Source organism: Danio rerio, chromosome 23, assembly GCF_052040795.2.
Source record: "Danio rerio strain M-AB ecotype USA chromosome 23, GRCz13ab, whole genome shotgun sequence".
In the NCBI taxonomy this organism is placed as follows: Eukaryota; Metazoa; Chordata; class Actinopteri; order Cypriniformes; family Danionidae; genus Danio; species Danio rerio.
Window position 1 is genome coordinate 19,884,246 of NC_141043.1, and position 21,644 is coordinate 19,905,889.

At 32.4% G+C, this 21,644-nt stretch overlaps 2 protein-coding genes across 11 annotated transcripts; one reads left to right on the plus strand and one right to left on the minus strand.

Moving 5' to 3' along the window:
* The first annotated feature begins 2,345 nt into the window (after nt 1-2,345).
* Nucleotides 2,346-20,935, plus strand: fbxo6.3 (F-box protein 6, tandem duplicate 3). Of its 10 annotated transcripts, none has more exons than XR_015522948.1 (6): nt 2,346-2,871; nt 3,073-3,334; nt 5,099-5,213; nt 5,375-5,436; nt 20,189-20,324; nt 20,408-20,935. XR_015522948.1 is itself a non-coding variant. In XM_087306103.1 (6 exons), the coding sequence occupies exons 2-6, from the start codon at nt 3,085-3,087 to the stop codon at nt 20,567-20,569; spliced, it is 759 nt and encodes a 252-aa protein (XP_087162229.1). In that variant the 5' UTR covers nt 2,346-2,423; nt 3,073-3,084; the 3' UTR covers nt 20,570-20,935.
* On the minus strand, nt 11,276-19,980 carry LOC147831267 (uncharacterized). Its single transcript, XM_087306796.1, has 4 exons — nt 19,934-19,980; nt 14,980-15,076; nt 14,416-14,526; nt 11,276-12,135 (listed from the first exon to the last, which is right to left on the minus strand). Exons 2-4 carry the CDS (start codon nt 15,067-15,069, stop codon nt 11,992-11,994), a joined length of 345 nt encoding a protein of 114 aa, XP_087162922.1. The 5' UTR covers nt 15,070-15,076; nt 19,934-19,980; the 3' UTR covers nt 11,276-11,991.
* Nucleotides 20,936-21,644: the final 709 nt, after the last annotated feature.

Consider the following 21,644-nt stretch of genomic DNA (forward strand, 5'->3'; position numbering starts at 1 on the left):
TGTGTTTCCACCTAGGAATTTATATTACGAACAACAGAAAAGTTTGTTGTCTTGAGATTTTTTAAGTAAATAAAAATTATAATAACAAAAGATTGGATCCTTTGGATTCTCGGTGTTGCAGACTTTATTTTTGTTATTTATAATTTTTTAAAACCTTTTTATTGAGAAATGACACAGTATGTGGCTGTGTTTGACAAACATGTTTCTAACCATAGAGTATGTGTGTGTTCTTTTGATATGCTTATTTTTAAAATAATTATTTGAAACTTAAAAATAAATACAGTTAAAGTCAGAATTATTAGCCCCCCCTCAATTATTAGCCCCTCTGTTTATTTTCCCCCAATTTCTGTTTTATAGAGAGAAGATTTTTTTTCAACTCATTTCTAAACATAATAGTTTTAGTAACTTATTTCTAATAATGGATTTATTTTATCTTTGTCATGATGACAGTAAATAATATATTACTTGATATTTTTTAAGTGTACAGTTTAAAGTGACATTTAAAGGCTTAACTAGTTTCCACATTTCACTGCAGCACTTTCTGTGTGTGTGTGTGTGTGTGTGTGTGTGTGTGTGTGTGTGTGTGTTTCAACCTTGTATTTCAGGAGTCAAGTTATGCCACTGTAGAGCTTATTCAAAGGTAAGTATTATATATGAATCAATAATTTATTTATGAATTTATATATATATATATATATATATATATATATATATATATATATATATATATATATATATATATATATATATATATATATATATACACTAAAAAAATAATTCAGAGATGTTTCCTTGGATTTACTCAATTTGTTTACGTTAAGGGGTTGTAAACAATTTATTTGTGTTGAATTTAAACAAACAAATTAAGTTGAACATTATTAAACTTAATTTGTTTGTTTAAATTCAACACAAATAAATTGTTTGCAACAGTTCTGCATGCAACACTTTTTTCAGTGTATTTGCTGATTTTAAACAGATTTGTATTGTTCATTTTAATCTGATTTAATGTAATGTCATCATTGTTATTTTTATTTGTTTTAATCTTATTAAATCCTGCTTGTTTATTCATTATTTTTATGGATTAATTAGATTTTTTTAATTCAATGAATGCAGTATTTTAAATTATGCTTTAAACAACAGATACAAGGCAATAAACAACAATATATTGCCAGGGTAATAGAAGGTAAATGATAATAATGATAATAATGGTAAAAATATATAAAACTAAATTTACACATATGAATGTGAAACTTAATAAAAATAAGTAACAATAAACTAATTAATAACAAAAACTTTGTTACTCACAATATCACAATTAAAAAGCCAACAATTATGTTTTCTTAATGTAAATTAAAACAATAATACAGTTTTTATTTTTTATTTTACTGTCTATGACCACTGAAAAGCGTTGACGCATGGTCTTCTTGTGCCATAGATATATACACTAGATGTCGCCTGGCCTATTGTTGTCTATTGGACAGAATGCGTCAATAGCGCCGCCATCTTGCTACAGTGTAGCGCTCCTTTGAAATGAATGCGGGACCAAGGTACAGTGGAGGACTGTGGCCATCCAAAGCCAGAGATATACACATATACACATATATCTATAATCGGGAGTTTTCTTGGATCTTAGTATGTAATTTTTTTCCTAATTACGAAAATTATAATTTTACATCAATTTTCTACATTATGGATCAGTGACCGAACGGGCATTCCTGACAAAAAGCTTGTGTTTGAGTGTACAGAAATGTACTATTCACCCTCCCTGTTAAATTTTATCTAATCATGTCCTGAACACACCTCCTCTCCTGCTTTCACTTCTCATACTGACAGAGGGAGCGATTCGTTTGTGATTGAATCCCCCGAACGACTCTTTCACTAACGTTAGCCGACAATAATACAAGTTTCTGGCAGCACAGCATCTCGACTCGTCATATTTCTTTTGCATTGTTTGCTGATTTTATTCAACAAAACTAGCATTAAGCCGAGTGTTTAGTGCGAGTTGGAGCTGCTTTGCCGTATGGTGAATGCAGTAAGTGACGGTTATACTCAATAACGTTACCTGATTGGCACAAAAGTTCAGAACATAGAAAAACAGAAAAAAACATAAAATTACCTATGAAATGTTCTGCCTTTGTGCTTTGTTTTCTTTGTTTGCTCGTTACTACACTCGTAGACAGCGCTAAAGTCCCGCATCTTCACGTAATAACACTGTCTTGACTAGTGCGGTTGAATGACATTTGTGCTGGGAGCACTGTACCAATGTGGCGGCGCTATTGACGCATGCTCAGGGTCCCTATGCGATATCTAGTGTATATATCCATGTTCTTGTGCCAGCAGTCGTCGTCAGAGCTGTGGGCGCGGCTAACACCTTCAGAAGACTTCCGACATCAGTACTTTCGGTTTGGGATATAGGTAAACAGGTGATTTTAAGGACTAAATTGTGATTCAGTGCGTTTTTAGAATCCTGCAATGTGTGACTAATAGGAGCCCTAAAGAAAGACTATATACAGTACAACGGATCAAATCAGCTGGTAGTGAACCGTCAAAACGCCAGACATACAGTAATGTTAGCTCAGTTTCCTCTCAGCTTGCAGCCGCATTGAGAGCTATCGCTGGTCGAAAAGGCGATATTTAGCACATAACTAATCTGAAGGTAGTATTTTTATTATTATTTTTTTTCACTCGGATCAACTCACGGTTTCATCATCGTCAGCATATAAGACGCAACTTTCGTGTTTTCACGAACAAAACTGTCTTATGAACGACAAATGAAGTGAAAAAAAAACAAGAATGGGTCAGTCGACAAGCGGACAACCGCATGTTTCTTCTATCTATGAGAGATCAGAGTTTCGGTCCAGATCAGACGCAGTGAGTTGTCTTTGGTTTCAGCTGTAGTAAGCTTTAACATTATCAAGATGCCAGTCAATACTAATATTAACGTAACGTACTTTAAAGTATCTTATGATGGATAGTTCATGCCATTTTGAAATTATAAATTGGATGACCAATTAGACTAGTTTTATTTTCCTACACATTCAGAACTGAAAATTAATCTTTCTCTTTTTTCAGTTCTCAGGTGTGATGCCAGATGTTCCTCTAGCTGTGGTTGAGGAGATCTTGCTGTACCTGCCCGCTCATCAGGTGGTGCGAGTGTGTCGTCTGGTGTGTCCTGAGTGGAAAGAGCTGGTGGACAGTGTTGCACACTGGAGAGAGCGCTGTCGGAGAGAGGGGATTCAGCCCTGTGATGCTTCCAGGCCGCCAGAAGACTGGTGTCAGTTTTACTTTATAACTAAAAAACGACGGAACCTGATCAAGAATCCCAAAGCTGAAGGTGAGTGAAGGGATTGAAAAGGCTAAGACTAAGGCCCAATCCCAATTCTATTTTTTTACCCCTTCCCCTTAGCCCTTACTACTGAGGGTTAAGGGAAAGGGCTTTAAAATTTACCCCTAAGAAGTGGGTCAGCACTACAGTACCTGCACACGTCATCAGATGTCATCGCCATCTCTTGCTTCATATGAGATCAGATGATTGCGAATAATGTAGTGATTCCAGTTATCTTTTATTATTTTATTATTTTTTAGTTATTTTTTTGGTGTTTATCTTCAGGAGATCACTGAAGGCAGATATTATGTTATCATAATGATCTAATGTGGCAATAAGATCATATCTGTAATGTGCATTTACACAGTGGCCTTATTCATCATGTAAACACACCAAAAACAACATTAACATTATGGCAGACACTGTAAAAGCCGATAAACTGTAAATAAACTGTATAGCAGACACTGTAAAAGATGATTTGACAGATCCTGGATCTATTCATCTTGATAACTGATCTCTGGCTAATTTGATTCTTCAAACGAGTTCGGGAATCATATTAAAATGTCTGGATAAACTAATCTGAAATCGCTACGGTGTTGTGAAGGACAGATCTATCGATCCTCGAGATCATGAACAGCAATGCAACAATTGGCTGACAGCACCGCAGCGTAAAAAAACGTTTTTTTGTGTTATACTGTAGTGGGCGTATTCAAGTTTCTTAATAAATGGCTGTTTAAATTAATTTTGCATCAAAAAAGAATTTTGATATGCAAAGCATCAAATCACCATCATAATAGCTGTCAAGGCAAGTGCATGACTGCACAAATATTATCATACACAAATTATACTAAAGCTGGAACCTTAAAATAATATGCAGTTGTATCTGGAAAGTCCATATTAATAAATGTACTCAGTGAACCCCTTGAGGAAAACCACCCCATTTTATAATTTTATTTCAGAGTGCAGATTGCACAAGTCTTATTTATAATTTTTTAAAACTATTTTACTCTTTTCTCAAGTGTATATAACTACTACTGTAAGAAAATATCAGGATTCAGTGCATATATTCAGTATTACCTTTGCTTTAAACGACTTGATCTAATCCTGTTTATATGAAATACGCCTGCTCCAGAGCAGGTTTGAGCTACCAGAACTCTCAGATGAGTTTTGAAGGATGAAATGATCCTGGATTGTTTCAAATTGTCAATAACCAAAAACAGCTAATTGAGTAATCCATGTACAAAGAACGGACCCCAGTAATTGTGCAGTCCTTGCAATGTCTCTGTTATGTTCATTTTTTATATGTGTATGTCATACATTCTGTCAAGTAGACACAGTTCGCAAATCTTAATGACTTTGCAAAATTGTAAAAAGTCTCTCACTAAAACATAATTGTGCGATGTGATGCACTTGTTGCAAAACAGAAAACACAAGCGACTTAATTGCCATCATTTACACAGAAAAGCTTAGTATTGTTCATAAAACATAATTTTGTTTTGTTCTACAAACTACATATGGCATTTTTCCCAATTAAAAATAGAAATTCTATTAAGTGCAATTTCTGCAAAAAATGTAGCTTTTTAATTGTTTGTAGACCTTGTCTACCATCAGAGATAATGGACCCCATAGTCTGAGGGGGGGAAATGTACTACTTGATTTTTAAATTGTGGTTCAATATTCACAGACATTAGTCAACATCAAGATTTGATTAGGGCTGCATCACTAATGCCACTCATTCCTGTCCTGTAATGTTCTTTCTGGTGGTCTGAATAGATGAGTTCAATGATTGGATGATTGTACAGAATGGTGGTGATCTGTGGACGATTGAAGATAATGGTGTCGAAATTCCAAAGCACACAGTGTCTAAATACTTTGTCACCTCTCACTGGTAAGTCTGATATTAAACGGTTCTTCATTTGAACGATCAAACTTAAAATAAATGCAATAAAATACTTTTTTTTTATTAAGTTGAACTAGAAAATGCCTTCTTTGTGATCTATAATTGATGTCCTCAGGTTATGTTTAAAGCAACAGCTGATTGATTTGCAGAAAGAAGGCTACAGTGCTGCTTTCATGGATCATCTGCAACCTCATATCAAAATCTCAGACTGGTGAGCGCACAGTATCAATGGTTTATTATATCAGTTATAAAAGCAAAGCAGAATTTGAGGCTCGTCCTGATTTTGCCAAGTGCTAGTTGTCCTGAGACCAACATATTTTATGATGACCCAGGGACAACATCTCTATCAGCCAATCAAATGTTATTACGTCATCATTATGAGCCTCCTGCAGAGTCCGCCAAAAAACGCAAATTCAAATAAGAAAACACACCCACCCACACAGGCAACTGCCATTTTCACCAGTGAAGAGGACAAGTGAAGAGGTGAGATCACCGGTTTTCTTCTGTAAGTTTACAGAAGCAGTAATGATTGTAAAATTCATATGTGTTTATGGATTTGTCCCTTTTTTCCAGCGAAGTGAACGAGCAACGTTTAACTTTTGTTTGCATTAAGTTAGCCTAATTAGCCGTCCCTACCTAACGTTAGATTAGCGTGCTGCTCTACCGTTACTGTGACTTACTTTCTGGTATTAATTAAAACAAGCTAACAGTATTTTTTTGAATATTTAAATCTAGCAAACGTTATTAAACGCGACTAAACTTGCCCTCTTGCTAACTTAGCGCCATTTTTTTCTAATAATTCGGTTTTTAACATGTATTATGTCAATTTCATTTAAAGACACGCCAGAAATGTGGACCAAAACAGCACTAGTTTAAACACAAGACAGTAGGTTATTTGAGGTGTTAACTTAACTACTGTGAATCGCTGCAAAATTCAACTAACGTTAGTGATTTCATTATTTATTCTGTTAAATATGTTGGCATCATCACAGGTTTATTAATATCATTTATATTTTAACCTCAGGTCATCATCACTGATTTATTAATATGTTAACCTCAGGTCATCATCACTAATTTATTAATATATTTAATATGTTAAACTCAGGTCATCGTCACTGATTTATTAATATTATTAATATGTTAACCTCAGGTCATCATCAATGATTTATTAAAATTATGAGTATGTTAACCTCAGGTCATAATCACTGATTTATTAATATTATTAATATGTTAAACTCAGGTCATCATCACTGATTTGTTAATATGTTAACCTCAGGTCATCATCACTAATTTATTAATATATTTAATATGTTAACCTCAGGTCATCATCACTGATTTATTAATATTATTAATATGTTAACCACAGGTCATCATGACTGATTTATTAAAATTATGAATATGTTAACCTCAGGTCATCATCACTGATTTATTAATATTATTAATATGTTAACCTCAGGTCATCATCACTGATTTATTAATAATATGTTAACCTCAGGTCATCATCACTGATTTATTAATATTATTAATACGTCATCATCACTGATTTATTAATATGTTAACCTCAGGTCATCATCACTGATTTATTAATATTATTAATATGTTATCCTCAGGTCATCATCGCTGATTTATTAATATTATTAATGTGTTAACCTCAGGTCATCATCACTGATTTATTAATATGTTAACCTCAAGTTATTATCACTGATTTATTATTAATAATAATATGTTAACCTCAGGTCATCATCACTGATTTATTAATATTATTAATACATTAACCACAGGTCATAATCACTGATTTATTAATGATAACATGTTAACCACAGGTCATTATCACTGATTTATTAATATTATTAATATGTTAACCACAGGTCATCATCACTGATTTATTAATATTGTTAATATCTTAACCTCAGGTCATCATCGCTGATTTATAAATATTGTTAATATCTTAACCTCAGGTCATCATCACTGATTTATTAATATTATTTAATCAACCTCAGGTCATCATCGCTGATTTATTAATATTGTTAATATCTTAACATCAGGTCATTATCACTGATTTATTAATATGTTAACCTCAGGTTATCATCACTGATTTATTAATAATAATAATATGTTAACCTCAGGTCATCATCACTGATTTATTAATATTATAAATACGTTAACCACAGGTCATGATAATTGATTTATTAATATTATTAATATGTTAACCTCAGGTCATCATAGCTGATTTATTAATATTATTAATACTTTAACCTCAGGTCATCATCACTGATTTATTAATATTTGTTAACCTCAGGTCATCATCACTGATTTATTAATATTATTAATACGTCATCATCACTGATTTATTAATATGTTAACCTCAGGTCATCATCACTGATTTATTAATATTAATAATATCTTAACCTCAGGTCATCATCACTGATTTATTAATAGGTTAACCTCAGGTTATCATCACTGATTTATTAATAATAATAATATGTTAACCTCAGGTCATCATCACAGATTTATTAATATTATTAATATGTTAACCTCAGGTCATCCTCACTGATTTATTAATATTATTAATATGTTAACCTCAGGTCATCCTCACTGATTTAATAATATTATTATTATGTTAGCCTCAGGTCATCTCTGATTTATTAATATTATAAACATGTTAACCTCAGGTCATCATCACTGATTTATAATTATTATTAACACGTCATCATCACTGATTTATTAATATGTTAACCTCAGGTCATCATCACTGATTTATTAATATTAATAATATCTTAACCTCAGGTCATAATCACTGATTTATTAATATGTTAACCTCAGGTTATCATCACTGATTTATTTATAATAATAATATGTTAACCTCAGGTCATATTCACTGATTTATTAATATTATTAATACGTTAATCACAGGTCATAATCACTGATTTACTAATGTTAACATGTTAACCACAGGTCATCATCACTGTTTTATTAATATTATTATTATGTTAACCTCAGGTCATCATCCCTGATTTATTAATAATATTAACATGTTAACCTCAGGTCATCATCACTGATTTATTAATATTATTATTAATACGTCATCATCACTGATTTATTAATATGTTAACCTCAGGTCATCATCACTGATTTATTAATATTATTAATACGTCATCATCACTGATTTATTGATATTATTAATATGTTAACCTCAGGTCATCATCACTGATTTATTAATATTATTAATATGTTAACCTCAGGTCATCATCACTGATTTATTAATACGTCATCATCACTGATTTATTAATATGTTAACCTCAGGTCATCACTGATTTATTAATATTATTAATATGTTAACCTCAGGTCATCATCACTGATTTATTAATATTAATAATATCTTAACCTCAGGTCATCATCACTGATTTATTAATATTAATAATATCTTAACCTCAGGTCATCATCACTGATTTATTAATATGTTAACCTCAGGTTATCATCACTGATTTATTTATAATAATAATATGTTAACCTCAGGTCATATTCACTGATTTATTAATATTATTAATACGTTAATCACAGGTCATAATCACTGATTTACTAATGTTAACTTGTTAACCACAGGTCATCATCACTGTTTTATTAATATTATTATTATGTTAACCTCAGGTCATCATCCCTGATTTATTAATAATATTAACATGTTAACCTCAGGTCATCATCACTGATTTATTAATATTATTATTAATACGTCATCATCACTGATTTATTAATATGTTAACCTCAGGTCATCATCACTGATTTATTAATATTATTAATACGTCATCATCACTGATTTATTAATATGTTAACCTCAGGTCATCATCACTGATTTATTAATATTATTAATATGTTAACCTCAGGTCATCATCACTGATTTATTAATATTATTAATACATCATCATCACTGATTTATTAATATTAATATGTTAACCTCAGGTCATCATCACTGATTTATTAATATTATTAATACGTCATCATCACTGATTTATTAATATGTTAACCTCAGGTCATCATCACTGATTTATTAATATTATTAATACATCATCATTACAGATTTATTAATATCTTAACCTCAGGTAATCATCACTAATTTATTAATATTAATAATATCTTAACCTCATGTCATCATCACTGATTTATTAATATGTTAACCTCAGGTTATCATCACTGATTTTTTAATAATAATAATATGTTAACCTCAGGTCATCATCACTGATTTGTAATATTATTAGTACGTTAACTTCAGGTCATCATCTCGGATTTATTAAAATCATCTTTTAAAAATCATATATATACACACACACACACACACACACATATGTGTGTGTGTGTGTGTGTGTGTGTGTTTTTACATAAAAACAAGCAATAAATATTTTGTTCAGACTTCCTTAACTCTTTAATACCTAATAAACTCTTTAAGTCTGTTTAAAGCTGAAATTTTAAACACATGTTAAGGATTGAGCTTCTAGATTGTAGTTTTGTGTAAAACCATTTCAGATTTACTAGGCCCAGCAGCACAAACTCTCTTATGGCATGGAAAAGTAGCAGTTTTTGGAGATGTTATAGTGTTTTATTAAACGTGATGTGTTTTATTGTAATATTAACATAGTACAAACTTTTCAGCCTGTTGTCTTGTCCCTTTATCAAGAAGTCAATTTATCAACTAGAAAATGAAAATCTAGCATCTTTTGTAATTTTGTATAACAGGCAACTCGTGATTGCAAGTAACATTATTGTTTGTTTGTTTTTCAGGAGGAGCATTGAACAAGATAAATGTGCAAAACCTGGGCCCTGAATCATGCTTTGATTTGGCAACTCATTTCTTGGAACCTCTCGCAGTTGATGTTTTCTTCTTCCTTTCTAGAGGACTGCCTGAAATAAGCTTAGTACACAACTAAGGTGGTAAACAAAAACAAAACTCAGATTACGTTTTTACAATTAGAATTTTATTTCATTTTAGACAGTTGTTCTATTGTAAATGTTATGTTCTAAACTGATATCAGATATACTGTACAAAATAAAATTTAAAAAAAACTTGTTTTCTTTGCGTTTTCTTCTTGGTTTAATAGCAAAACCGACATCTAGGGTCAGTTCTTCGTACGTGGATTACTCAGTTAGCTGGATTTGGATAATGACGATTTGACACGATTCAGGATCGTTTCGTTCTTCAAAACTGATCCGAGAGTTGTTGTCATAGCAACAGTTCTGGTAGCTCAAACCTGGTCGGGAGCAGGTTCAATTAATATAAACAGGATTAGATCGGGTCAGTTCAAGCAAAGATAATACAGAAAGAATGTACCAGATTCTGACATTTTCTTACAGTAGTGGTTATATACACTTGGGAAAATAGTAAATATTTTTAACTATATATATATATATATATATATATATATATATATATATATATACACACACACACATATACATACACACACACAACAATTCTGTCTGGATTTTGAATTGGCTGATAGCCGTGATATATTTAAGTAATTTAAGCATCCGTACTACCTTTTTACCCTTTGTGTATAACTCCGCCCACATACAGCAGACACTACAGTTTGACATATTATTGCTGTTACACAACAAAATATACTTTTGAGGCTTTTTTAGTTGAGAATGTAGTTGTTTTGATTGCAACTATGCAGTTTATTTGCAAGAATAGTGCTTATTTTAAAATATTTACAATTTCTGAGAGACAGCTCGTCGTCGACAGTTGACGTTTTCTATCCACAAGATGGCGACAGAACTGCATAATAAGTCCTTACGGCTGCTTCACACCTGCAAATCTTTATTTTACAAATTTTATAGATCAAACAGTCCTGTATGCTTCTCAAACTCTATGAGGAGTACGTCAGAAGACAATCGCCAGTGATATTTGGTTTTTGATTGACAGGATGTTGTAAGCCTATAGTTATATCTATACAGTAGTTATAATGATATTTATACATAATCCACTTCAGTAATGTCCAGCGGCAGAGTAACTGCATGTTAATTTATGCTCGTGCAAAGGATGAGACGGATAAAAGTGATCAATGCATGCCCTTCTTTTACTTATTTTCGTGTTGTCAGGTTCACAGTGCAAACAGCTCCCAGGTGAAATAACTTGAGCGAACAAAGCAAAGCCGAATAAAGCTTTCTTCCTCTGCTTAAGCAGCACAGCACACAGTGAGTTCACATCATCCAGCATGGGTGTCGAACTACACTACCCACAATACGCTTTGCTATGGACTACAATTCCCGTAAATCACTTCCCCTCTCCAACAAAACTGATACTAAAACTGTTTTACTATTGGTTTTGTAGTTCGAGCCGAAATAAAGGTTTGTTGCAGTTTTTATTAGTTTAAGTTCATTTGATTGACTATATGTAAATCAGTTTATATTATTGACATTTATTGGGTAAAATTGTTACTTTTTACTGTTATTCAATGTATTTAGGTCATTATCAATGCACTGTCACTTTAATTGAGCGTGAGCAGCGCTATCGCTGCACTGCTGCTTCAGCGATGCTCACGGCTCACTGACACGCTGCTGCGTGCGGTAAGAAAGTTCTAATCTGTTAACATGGATGCCAAAAAAACACGCGCTGCTGACGCTTGCGGTGTGAAACAGGCGTTACGTTTAAAAGATATAATAGTCTGATTTCTAACTATAGCAGATCAAATATTACACTGGTGAGCACACCTGCCAACACTTGCGTTTTTCATGGGGGTTTATCGCGTATTTCAGACCAGTCACCCTGTTTGTGTCAGAGTCTCTGTTTATAGCATCTTCCAAAGTTAGACCACAGATGACCAATTGTCTCCCAGTTGTTCCTGAAGTACTTGCAGACATATTTGAAGTTCCTAAACTGGCAGTGAAACATCTCAGCCTTTTCCTTAAATTCTTGTGCCTGTAAAAATTGACAAGGAAAATCATGTTTCATGATGTTAGCATAAGAACTGCTGTAGATTTTTAGCTCATTAAATAATCCTTCACACAGACATATACCCCAGTGTGTATGGTAAATCTACTGAGAATCTTTATTGTTCTTATACTGTCTAAATCACTGTAGGTCTATGACTGGATAAAACAACATAACATAATACTATTTGCAGTAACTAAAACAGACCCACCAAACAATCCATGTTTATAACAAAAAAGAAAAGTTGCAAAGTTATCATAAATTATAAAATCATAGTTTCACATTTAATCAAATTATTATAAATTTAATCAATTCCTTTTGGACTATGTAAGATCCATGATCTGAAATGTTATTCAGAACAGAATTAAAATATATCTTTATTTAAAACAAAAACATTTAGCTCATGCTGTAAAATGTACTTTAAACTGACCTAAAAAGGTATTAATTAAGGTTGTTAATATAAATGGAATGCTTACAAATGTGTGTAAAATATGTAAAGTTAATCTATGAAACTCTGCACACCTAGCCTAGTTTATTTCTGAACACAGTTGATAAGCAGCATAAATTCATTTTTGAAGGAGAGTAATTGTGTGTGAGTGAGAAGAGGCCAGATGCAAGTGTTATCTGAAAATTTCTCTTAAAATTAGAATTTTTTCTACAGCTCCTGTGTGTAGGTTCTGTAATTGAACTTTAATGGTAAGGTGTGTTTTTACATTGCCTTTAAAGTTAAATAACAGCATAAACAATAAAGGCTGGAAAATATGCTAATTTTCAGCGTACGACAGTAGAATGTAGTTTGGGTAACTTTATTGACGTTGCTAGCAATCGTTCTTCTCAATATCATTCTTTTTGGTAAAAATAAAATGAGGGGATAAGGATGTACATATTCATATTTACTTTAACATGTTCAATACAGCCAACAGTAAAATTTTACTAATGCACATTTATCCAAATCTTAATATGTATATGAGGAAAATCTATTCATGAGACCATTTGAATCGAATATTAGCAAAACTATCATATTTACACAAACATGTGTAAGCCATAAAAAGGTGTTTGTACAACAAAGTACAGGGGGTATAAAACGGATTATAATCAAATGACCCTTGAATATTTACAAAAATAGAGCGCTTGCGGACATATTTTTCAATGTTTAAATCAGCCCCGGAAATAATCTGCATGTGTTACTCTTGACCGCACACTGAGAGAAATCGAAAGTAACCCTGTCACTTAAAATGTAACTTTAAATGTCCAGTAGGTGGGGAGTCAAAACCAGAAGTATGTGATAGCACAACAATGATAGCGATTCAAAAATATATGTTTTGATGGGCTGAATATCATTATATTTTTGATGTCAGTTGTGGGCCGGATGGAGGAGGCAGGGCCGCAAATGGTTTGAGGGTCGGCAGTTTGAGACCTGACTTAGAGGCTTTTGCATCTGAACTCTTCATACTGTATGTGGGTTACCATTTTATATTAGCTGTCATTAACATAATTTTTTCACATATTAATAATGCATGTTACAAGCTTGTTACCAAAGTAGAATGACACATTAGAACATACAATTGTACTATAAGGGTGCTTTCACACCTGTGAATTGATTTAGTTGTTCCGAAAAAGAGATTAAAAATGTTAACATTGTTGCTCTTTGCTCTTGGAGCGGTTCACTTTCAGACTGCAAAATTTCTAATCGGACCAAAAGAGCTAATACAAGTCAAGTGCGAGTAAACTCTCCTCACATTGGTCAGAGTGCCGAGATTTTTTTTGCAGCGTTCCGCTCAGCTGTCAGGGGGAGGTGGTGGTTAGGTGGTGATTGACGAGGCGCGCACGCGCGACGTGTCTGAGGAGAGATGCGGTGGGGAGGGGTGAGAAGGGTGCGCGACGATGCATATTTGAGGACCGGGAGGGTGATGCGAGATTACGGGGAGGTCATATCGTTTTCGGGCATCCGGAGACTTGCGAAACTTCCCACCCTACTCATAATTCTCTCTTCATATAGCCGTATGCCTATCACATATCCATAAAACACTGTAATAACCGTGCTCGGATCGGATCGCTTTCTCACTGCAAACGAACCACTCCAGGGTTCGTTTCAATCGAGCCGAGACTACCTCACTCAGGCGGTCTCGGAGCGATTACTTTGGCGTGGAATAGAGCGCAATTGCCTTGTTCACATATGCCAAACGAACCGCGCTAACTGGGCAAACAAGACAGGTTCTGAAACAAAAGTATAGGTGTGAAAGCACCCTAAAACAAATAGCAACACACCTTTGAACAGCATTTCATCTCTGACATAAACTGTATGATGTGCGCTCTTGAATCTGTCTTTTCAGGTCCATTCACACCAGATTCAGATATTGACAGCCAACGAGTTACTGCCTGTGTGTAATAAATGGTGGAAAAACGTAACACAACATATTTAATATTGTCAGAACTTCCATGACGCATTCGACATTATTAGGATCAAGTATTATAAGCTTCAAGTTAAGGGGTACTCAAATCAAAGTAAAAACAATATATGTTATTGCTATAGCTCAGCAAAAGTTTGAACTTTTTTTTTTGCTTAAGTGCATCGATGACTGACATAAACACACATTAATACCCAGATAATGTCAAGTAATATTACAGTATGTTGTGTGACATGTTGCAATGTGAAATAAGCTTAAGCTCAATCCACTGATTCATTAGCAACTGAAGATAAAAAAAAAAATGTGAATGGTAATACTGTTAGAGATTTACATAAAAAATATATTAATATGACAGTTGATAAAAATAGAATATGAATCTATAAAATGAGGAAAAACAAAAGCAGTATCATAACTTAGTACTTACTTGCGTTACATGGTACCAACAAAGGAGAATGTCTGACTCGTTGAACACCTTACGGATGGCATTGACTTCAGCCTGGTCTTTATCAACCATAAAACACCTAAAAAATAAATACTATAAACTTTAAGATAGAGAAAACAAATACAAAATATTACAAATGTTTGCTCTCCAAAGAATGCATTTTGTTGTTTACTGTTATTTACCTTCTCTAGAAAAAACTATTTTTGCAATGCATGAAATCAACATCTAGCAAATACCAATTTTGACCCGAATTTGCTAATATAAAGTAAAAATTCACAATATTAACATTGATGACCTGAGGTTAACGTATTATTAATAAATCAGTGATGATGACCTGAGGTTAGCATATTAATAATATTAATAAATCAGTGATGATGATCAGTATATTAATAAATCAATGATGATGACCTGAGTTTATTGTATTAATGATATTAATAAATCAGCGATGATAACCTGAGGTTAACGTATTATTAAAATGAATAAATCAGTGATGATGACCTGAGGTTAACGTATTAACAATATTAATAAATCAGTGATGATGACCTGAGGTTAACATATTAATAATATTAATAAATCGACGAGCTGAGGTTAACGTATTAATAATATTAATAAATCAGAGATTAAGACCTGTGGTTAACGTAGTAATAATATTAATAAATCAGTGATAGTGACCTGAGGTTAACATATGAATAATATTAATAAATCCGTGATGATGACCTGAGGTTAACAAATTAAAATGAATAAATCAGTGATGATGACCTGAGGTTAACACATTAATAATATTAATAAATCAGTGATGATGACCTGAGGTTAACATGTTAATTATATTAATAAATCAGTGATGACCTGAGGTTAACATGTTAATTATATTAATAAATCAGTGATGACCTGAGGTTAACATGTTAATAATATGAATAAATCAGTGATGACCTGAGGTCAACATGTTAATAATATTAATAAATCAGTGATGATGACCTGTGGTTAACATATTAATAATATTAATAAATCAGTGATGATGACCTGAGGTTAACATATTAATAATATTAATAAATCAATGATGACCTAAGGTTAACCAGGGCTCTACAGTAAGGACTTCCCGATGGCCCGGGGCCAGTGTGAGAGATGCTCGGGACAGTAGACAGAATTGTTACTGGCCCGATCGGGGCAGTGCTGCCTTGTCACTAAATTTTAATAGACGGCAACATGACCGCGACATTAAATTATGAGGCTAAAGGAAATGTCTGTTTCTAACTTTGTGGAAACATTTAAATGGGTACAGCATGACGAAAAAAATGTGATGTTTTGCTTAGTTTGCCGTCACTTTTAAGTCAGCCACCTTTTGTTTTGCAATAAAATACGTGCACGTTTTCCATACTGCTATATTTTACTGCTAAATATTTTTCAAATATTTAAATTCTACAACTACTGACATTAATTTCATTCATTCATTTTCTTTTCGGTTTTGTCCCTTTATTAATCTGGGGTCGCCACAGTGGAATGAACCGCCTGACATTATTTCGTGAAACATTATTTAATATATGTGGCTAACTTTTTTATTTCTTTTATTGGGCCAGTGAAAATTTTGGCAGGGCAAGTAAAAATCTGAACCACTGGTCCAATCGGGCCAGTAGAAAAAATCCTTAGCGTTGAACCCTGTTAACATATTAATATTAATTAATCAATCAGTGATGATGACCTGAGGTTAATGTATTAATAATATTAATAAGTCAGTGATGATGACCTGGTGTTAACATATTAATAATATTAATAAATCGACGACCTGAGGTTAACGTATTAATAAATCAGTGATGATGACCTGAGGTTAACATATTAATAATATTAATAAATCCTTGATGATGACCTGAGGTTAACAAATTATAATTAATAAATCAGTGATGATGACCTGAGGTTAACACATTAATAATATTAATAAATCAGTGGTGATGACCTGAGGTTAACATATTAATAATATGAATAAATCAGTGATGACCTCAGGTTAACATGTTAACTATATTAATAAATCAGTGATGATCTGAGGTCAACATATTAATAATATAAATAAATCAATGCTGATGACCTGTGGTTAACATAATAATAATATTAATAAATCAGCGATGATGACCTGAGGTTAACATAATAATAATATGAATAAATCAATGATGACCTGAGGTTAACATATTAATATTTATTAATCAGTCAGTGATGATGACCTGAGGTTAATGTATTAATAATATTAATAAATCAGTGATGATGACCTGAGGTTAAATAATAATAATATTAATAAATCAGTGATGATGACCTGAGATTAACGCATTAATAATATAAATAAATCAGTGATGATGACCTTTGGTTAATGTATTAATAATATTAATAAATCAGTGATGATGACCTGAGGTTAACATATTATTAATATTAATAAATCAGTGATGATGACCTGAGATTAACGCATTATTAATATAAATAAATCAGTGATGATGACTTGTGGTTAACGTATTAATAATATTAATAAATCAGTGATGATGACCTGAGGTTAACATATTAATAATATTAATAAATCAGTGATGATGACCTGAGGTTAACATATTAATAATATTAATAAATCAATGATGACCTGAGGTTAACATATTAATATTAATTAATCAATCAGTGATGATGACCTGAGGTTAATGTATTAATAATATTAATAAGTCAGTGATGATGACCTGGGGTTAACATATTAATAATATTAATAAATCGACGACCTGAGGTTAACGTATAAATAAATCAGTGATGATGACCTGAGGTTAACATATTAATAATATTAATAAATCAGTGATGATGACCTGAGATTAACACATTAATAATATAAATAAATCAGTGATGATGACCTGTGGTTAATGTATTAATAATATTAATAAATCAGTGATGATGACCTGAGGTTAACATATTATTAATATTAATAAATCAGTGATGATGACCTGAGATTAACGCATTATTATTATAAATAAATCAGTGATGATGACCTGTGGTTAACGTATTAATAATATTAATAAATCAGTGATGATGACCTGAGGTTAACATATTAATAATATTAATAAATCAGTGATGATGACCTGAGGTTAACATATTAATAAATCAATGATGACCTGAGGTTAACATATTAATATTAATTAATCAATCAGTGATGATGACCTGAGGTTAATGTATTAATAATATTAATAAGTCAGTGATGATGACCTGGGGTTAACATATTAATAATATTAATAAATCAGTGATGATGACCTGAGGTTAACGTATTAATAATATTAATAAATCAGTGATGATGACCTGAGGTTAACATATTAATAAATCAGTGATGATGACCTGAGGTTAACATATTAATGATATTAATAAATCAGCGATGATAACCTGGGGTTAACAAATTACTAATAATAATACATCAGTGATGATGACCTGAAGTTAACATATTAATAATATAAACAAATCAGTGATGATGACCTAAGGTTAACATCTTAATATTAATAAATCAATGATGACCTGAGGTTAACATATTAATAATATAAATAAATAAGTGATGATGACCTGAGGTTAACATTTTAATATTAATTATTCAATCAGTGATGATGACCTGTAACGTATTAGTAATATTAATAAATCAGTGATGATGATGTATTAATAATATTAATAAATCAGTGATGATGACCTGTGGTTAAAGTATTAATAATAATAATAATAAATCAGTGATGATGACCTGAGGTTAACGTATTATTAATATTAATAAATCAGTGATGATGACATGAGATTAACGCATTAATATTAATAAATCAGTGATGATGACCTGTGGTTAACGTACTAATAATATTAATAAATCAGTGATGATGACCTGAGGTTAACATATTAATAATATTAATAAATCAGTGATTATGACCTGAGGTTAACATATTAATAATATTAACAAATCAGTGATGATGACCTGAAGTTAACATATTATTATTAATAAATCAGTGATGATGACCTGAGGTTAACGTATTATTAATATTAATAAATCAGTGATGATGACATGAGATTAACGCATTAATAATATTAATAAATCAGTGATGATGACCTGAGGTTAACATATTAATAAATCAGTGATTATGACCTGAGGTTAACATATTAATAATATTAATAAATCAGTGATGATGACCTGAAGTTAACATATTATTATTAATAAATCGGTGATGATGACCTGAGGTTAACGTATTATTAATATTAATAAATCAGTGAGGATGACATGAGATTAACGCATTAATAATATTAATAAATCAGTGATGATGACCTGAGATTAACGTATTAATAATATTAATAAATCAGTGATGATGGCCTGAGATTAACACATATATATATATATATATATATATATATATATATATATATATATAAATAAGCGATCATGACCTGAGGTCAACATAATTAACAGAATAATTAAATTATATCACTAACGTTAGTTGAATTTTGCAGCGATTCACAGTAGATAAGTTAACACCTCAAATAACGTTACTGTACTAACGTTACTGTCTTGTGTTTAAACTAGTGCTGTTTTGGTCCACATTTCTGGCGTGTCTTTAAATGAAATTGACATAATACATGCTAAAAACCGAATTATTAGAAAAAAATGGCGCTAAGTTAGCAAGAGGGCAAGTTTAGTCGCGTTTAATAACGTTTGCTAGATTTAAATATTCAAAAAAATACTGTTAGCTTGTTTTAATTAATACCAGAAAGTAAGTCACAGTAACGGTAGAGCAGCACGCTAATCTAACGTTAGGTAGGGACGGCTAATTAGGCTAACTTAATGCAAACAAAAGTTAAACGTTGCTCGTTCACTTCGCTGGAAAAAAGGGACAAATCCATAAACACATATGAATTTTACAATCAATACTGCTTCTGTAAACTTACAGAAGAAAACCGGTGATCTCACCTCTTCACTTGTCCTCTTCACCTGTCCTCTTCACTGGTGAAAATGGCAGTTGCCTGTGTGGGTGGGTGTGTTTTCTTATTTGAATTTGCGTTTTTTGGCGGACTCTGCAGGAGGCTCATAATGATGATGCAATAACATTTGATTGGCTGATAGAGATGTTGTCCCTGGGTGATCATAAAATATGTTGGTCTCAGGACAACTAGCACTTGGCAAAATCAGGACGAGCAGAATTTGAGAGTGTCTTGTCTGCTGCAGGTATGGCCCACGCATTGATTGTGGGTGTGAGTATCAGATCTGTGTGGAGTTGCTTGATCAGAAGAAGAAACCCATCAGTACCTTTGAACCCGAACCAGTTATCTTTCCACAGTGGAGTGACTGGCAGTGGTGTGAAGTGAGCAGACGGATAGAAAAAATCATTAAGAGGCCAGTTTGATGAACTGCATCATTGTGACTATATATTTTTTTCTATTTCAGATGATTCATGTCTTCAAGGATTATGGACCTGGTGTTCGGTTTATCCGTTTCACTCACGGAGGGAAGGATACTCAGTTCTGGGCAGGTCATTATGGAATAAGAGTAACTAACAGTAGTGTGGAGATCTGCCCAGCTGCAGAGAGAGAGTCATTGTCTGTTTGAGTATTTCCTCTGTTATAAGAAACACTATGAAATAATGGACCTGCTTAAATTATTATTTTTATTATTATTATTTAATATTATTGACCATTACACTGTTATAAAGTAATCTAAGCATGCAATGTAAACAATCATTTTAAAAAAGTCTTAATCTGTTATACATCTGGCAGCATTGCACTATGCTTCAGTTTACGCCCTCTCTGTGCCTCCGCAAAAACATTTAAACAGACATGGGAAGATGTGAGATAGTGGCCAGGTGAAGCAGAAAAGGAAAGAGCAGGTAACAAGAAAGCATCTATATCTCTGTTTACTCTAATGTATAACGTTAATCGTATGTTCTTATGAAAAATAAAAAGAGTTGTTAAAAGAGCCGTAATGTGCACACTTTATTCCCATTATTACAACCTGTGTGTGTGTGTGTGTTTATGTGTGTGTGAGTGTGTGTGTGTGTTTGTGTGTTTCACCTTTTATTCATTCATTCCTTCATCAATTGTGTATTCCTGTTAAAAATAAAGGTGTTAAAGAAAGGGAATTTCTGGAACAGAGCAGCTCTGTAACATTTACTCGAGTTAATTAAAATGTTCCTACATAGTGGCCACATATTGTCATTTTGTTTCATGTTTTTGACAAAAATATGGCAGACAGACCCCAAGTTTTGCTCAAGCACTGGTTATGTAGCTTCTTAGTTTCTTTTTGTAAATAACACAATGTTTTGCTTAATAAGATTTCTGAATCTGATAAATCTGATTGCTGCTATATACGGTATATATACAATCACCGGCCACTTTATTAGGTACACCTGTTTAACTGCTCATTAATGCAAATTTCTATTCAGCCAATCACACGGCAGCAACTCAATGCACTTAGGCATGTAGACATGGTCAAGACGATCTATTGCAGTTTAAACCGAGCATCAGAATGGGGAAGAACGGTGATTTAAGTGACTTTGAATGTGGTTTATATTTACATATGAAAACTGCTGTAATTTCTACAGTGTTCACCTGATTTGGATGTAAATAGCCTCAAATTAAAGCCGACAGTCTGTAGTTAAAGCATATCTTGTTCGTTCAATTTAAAA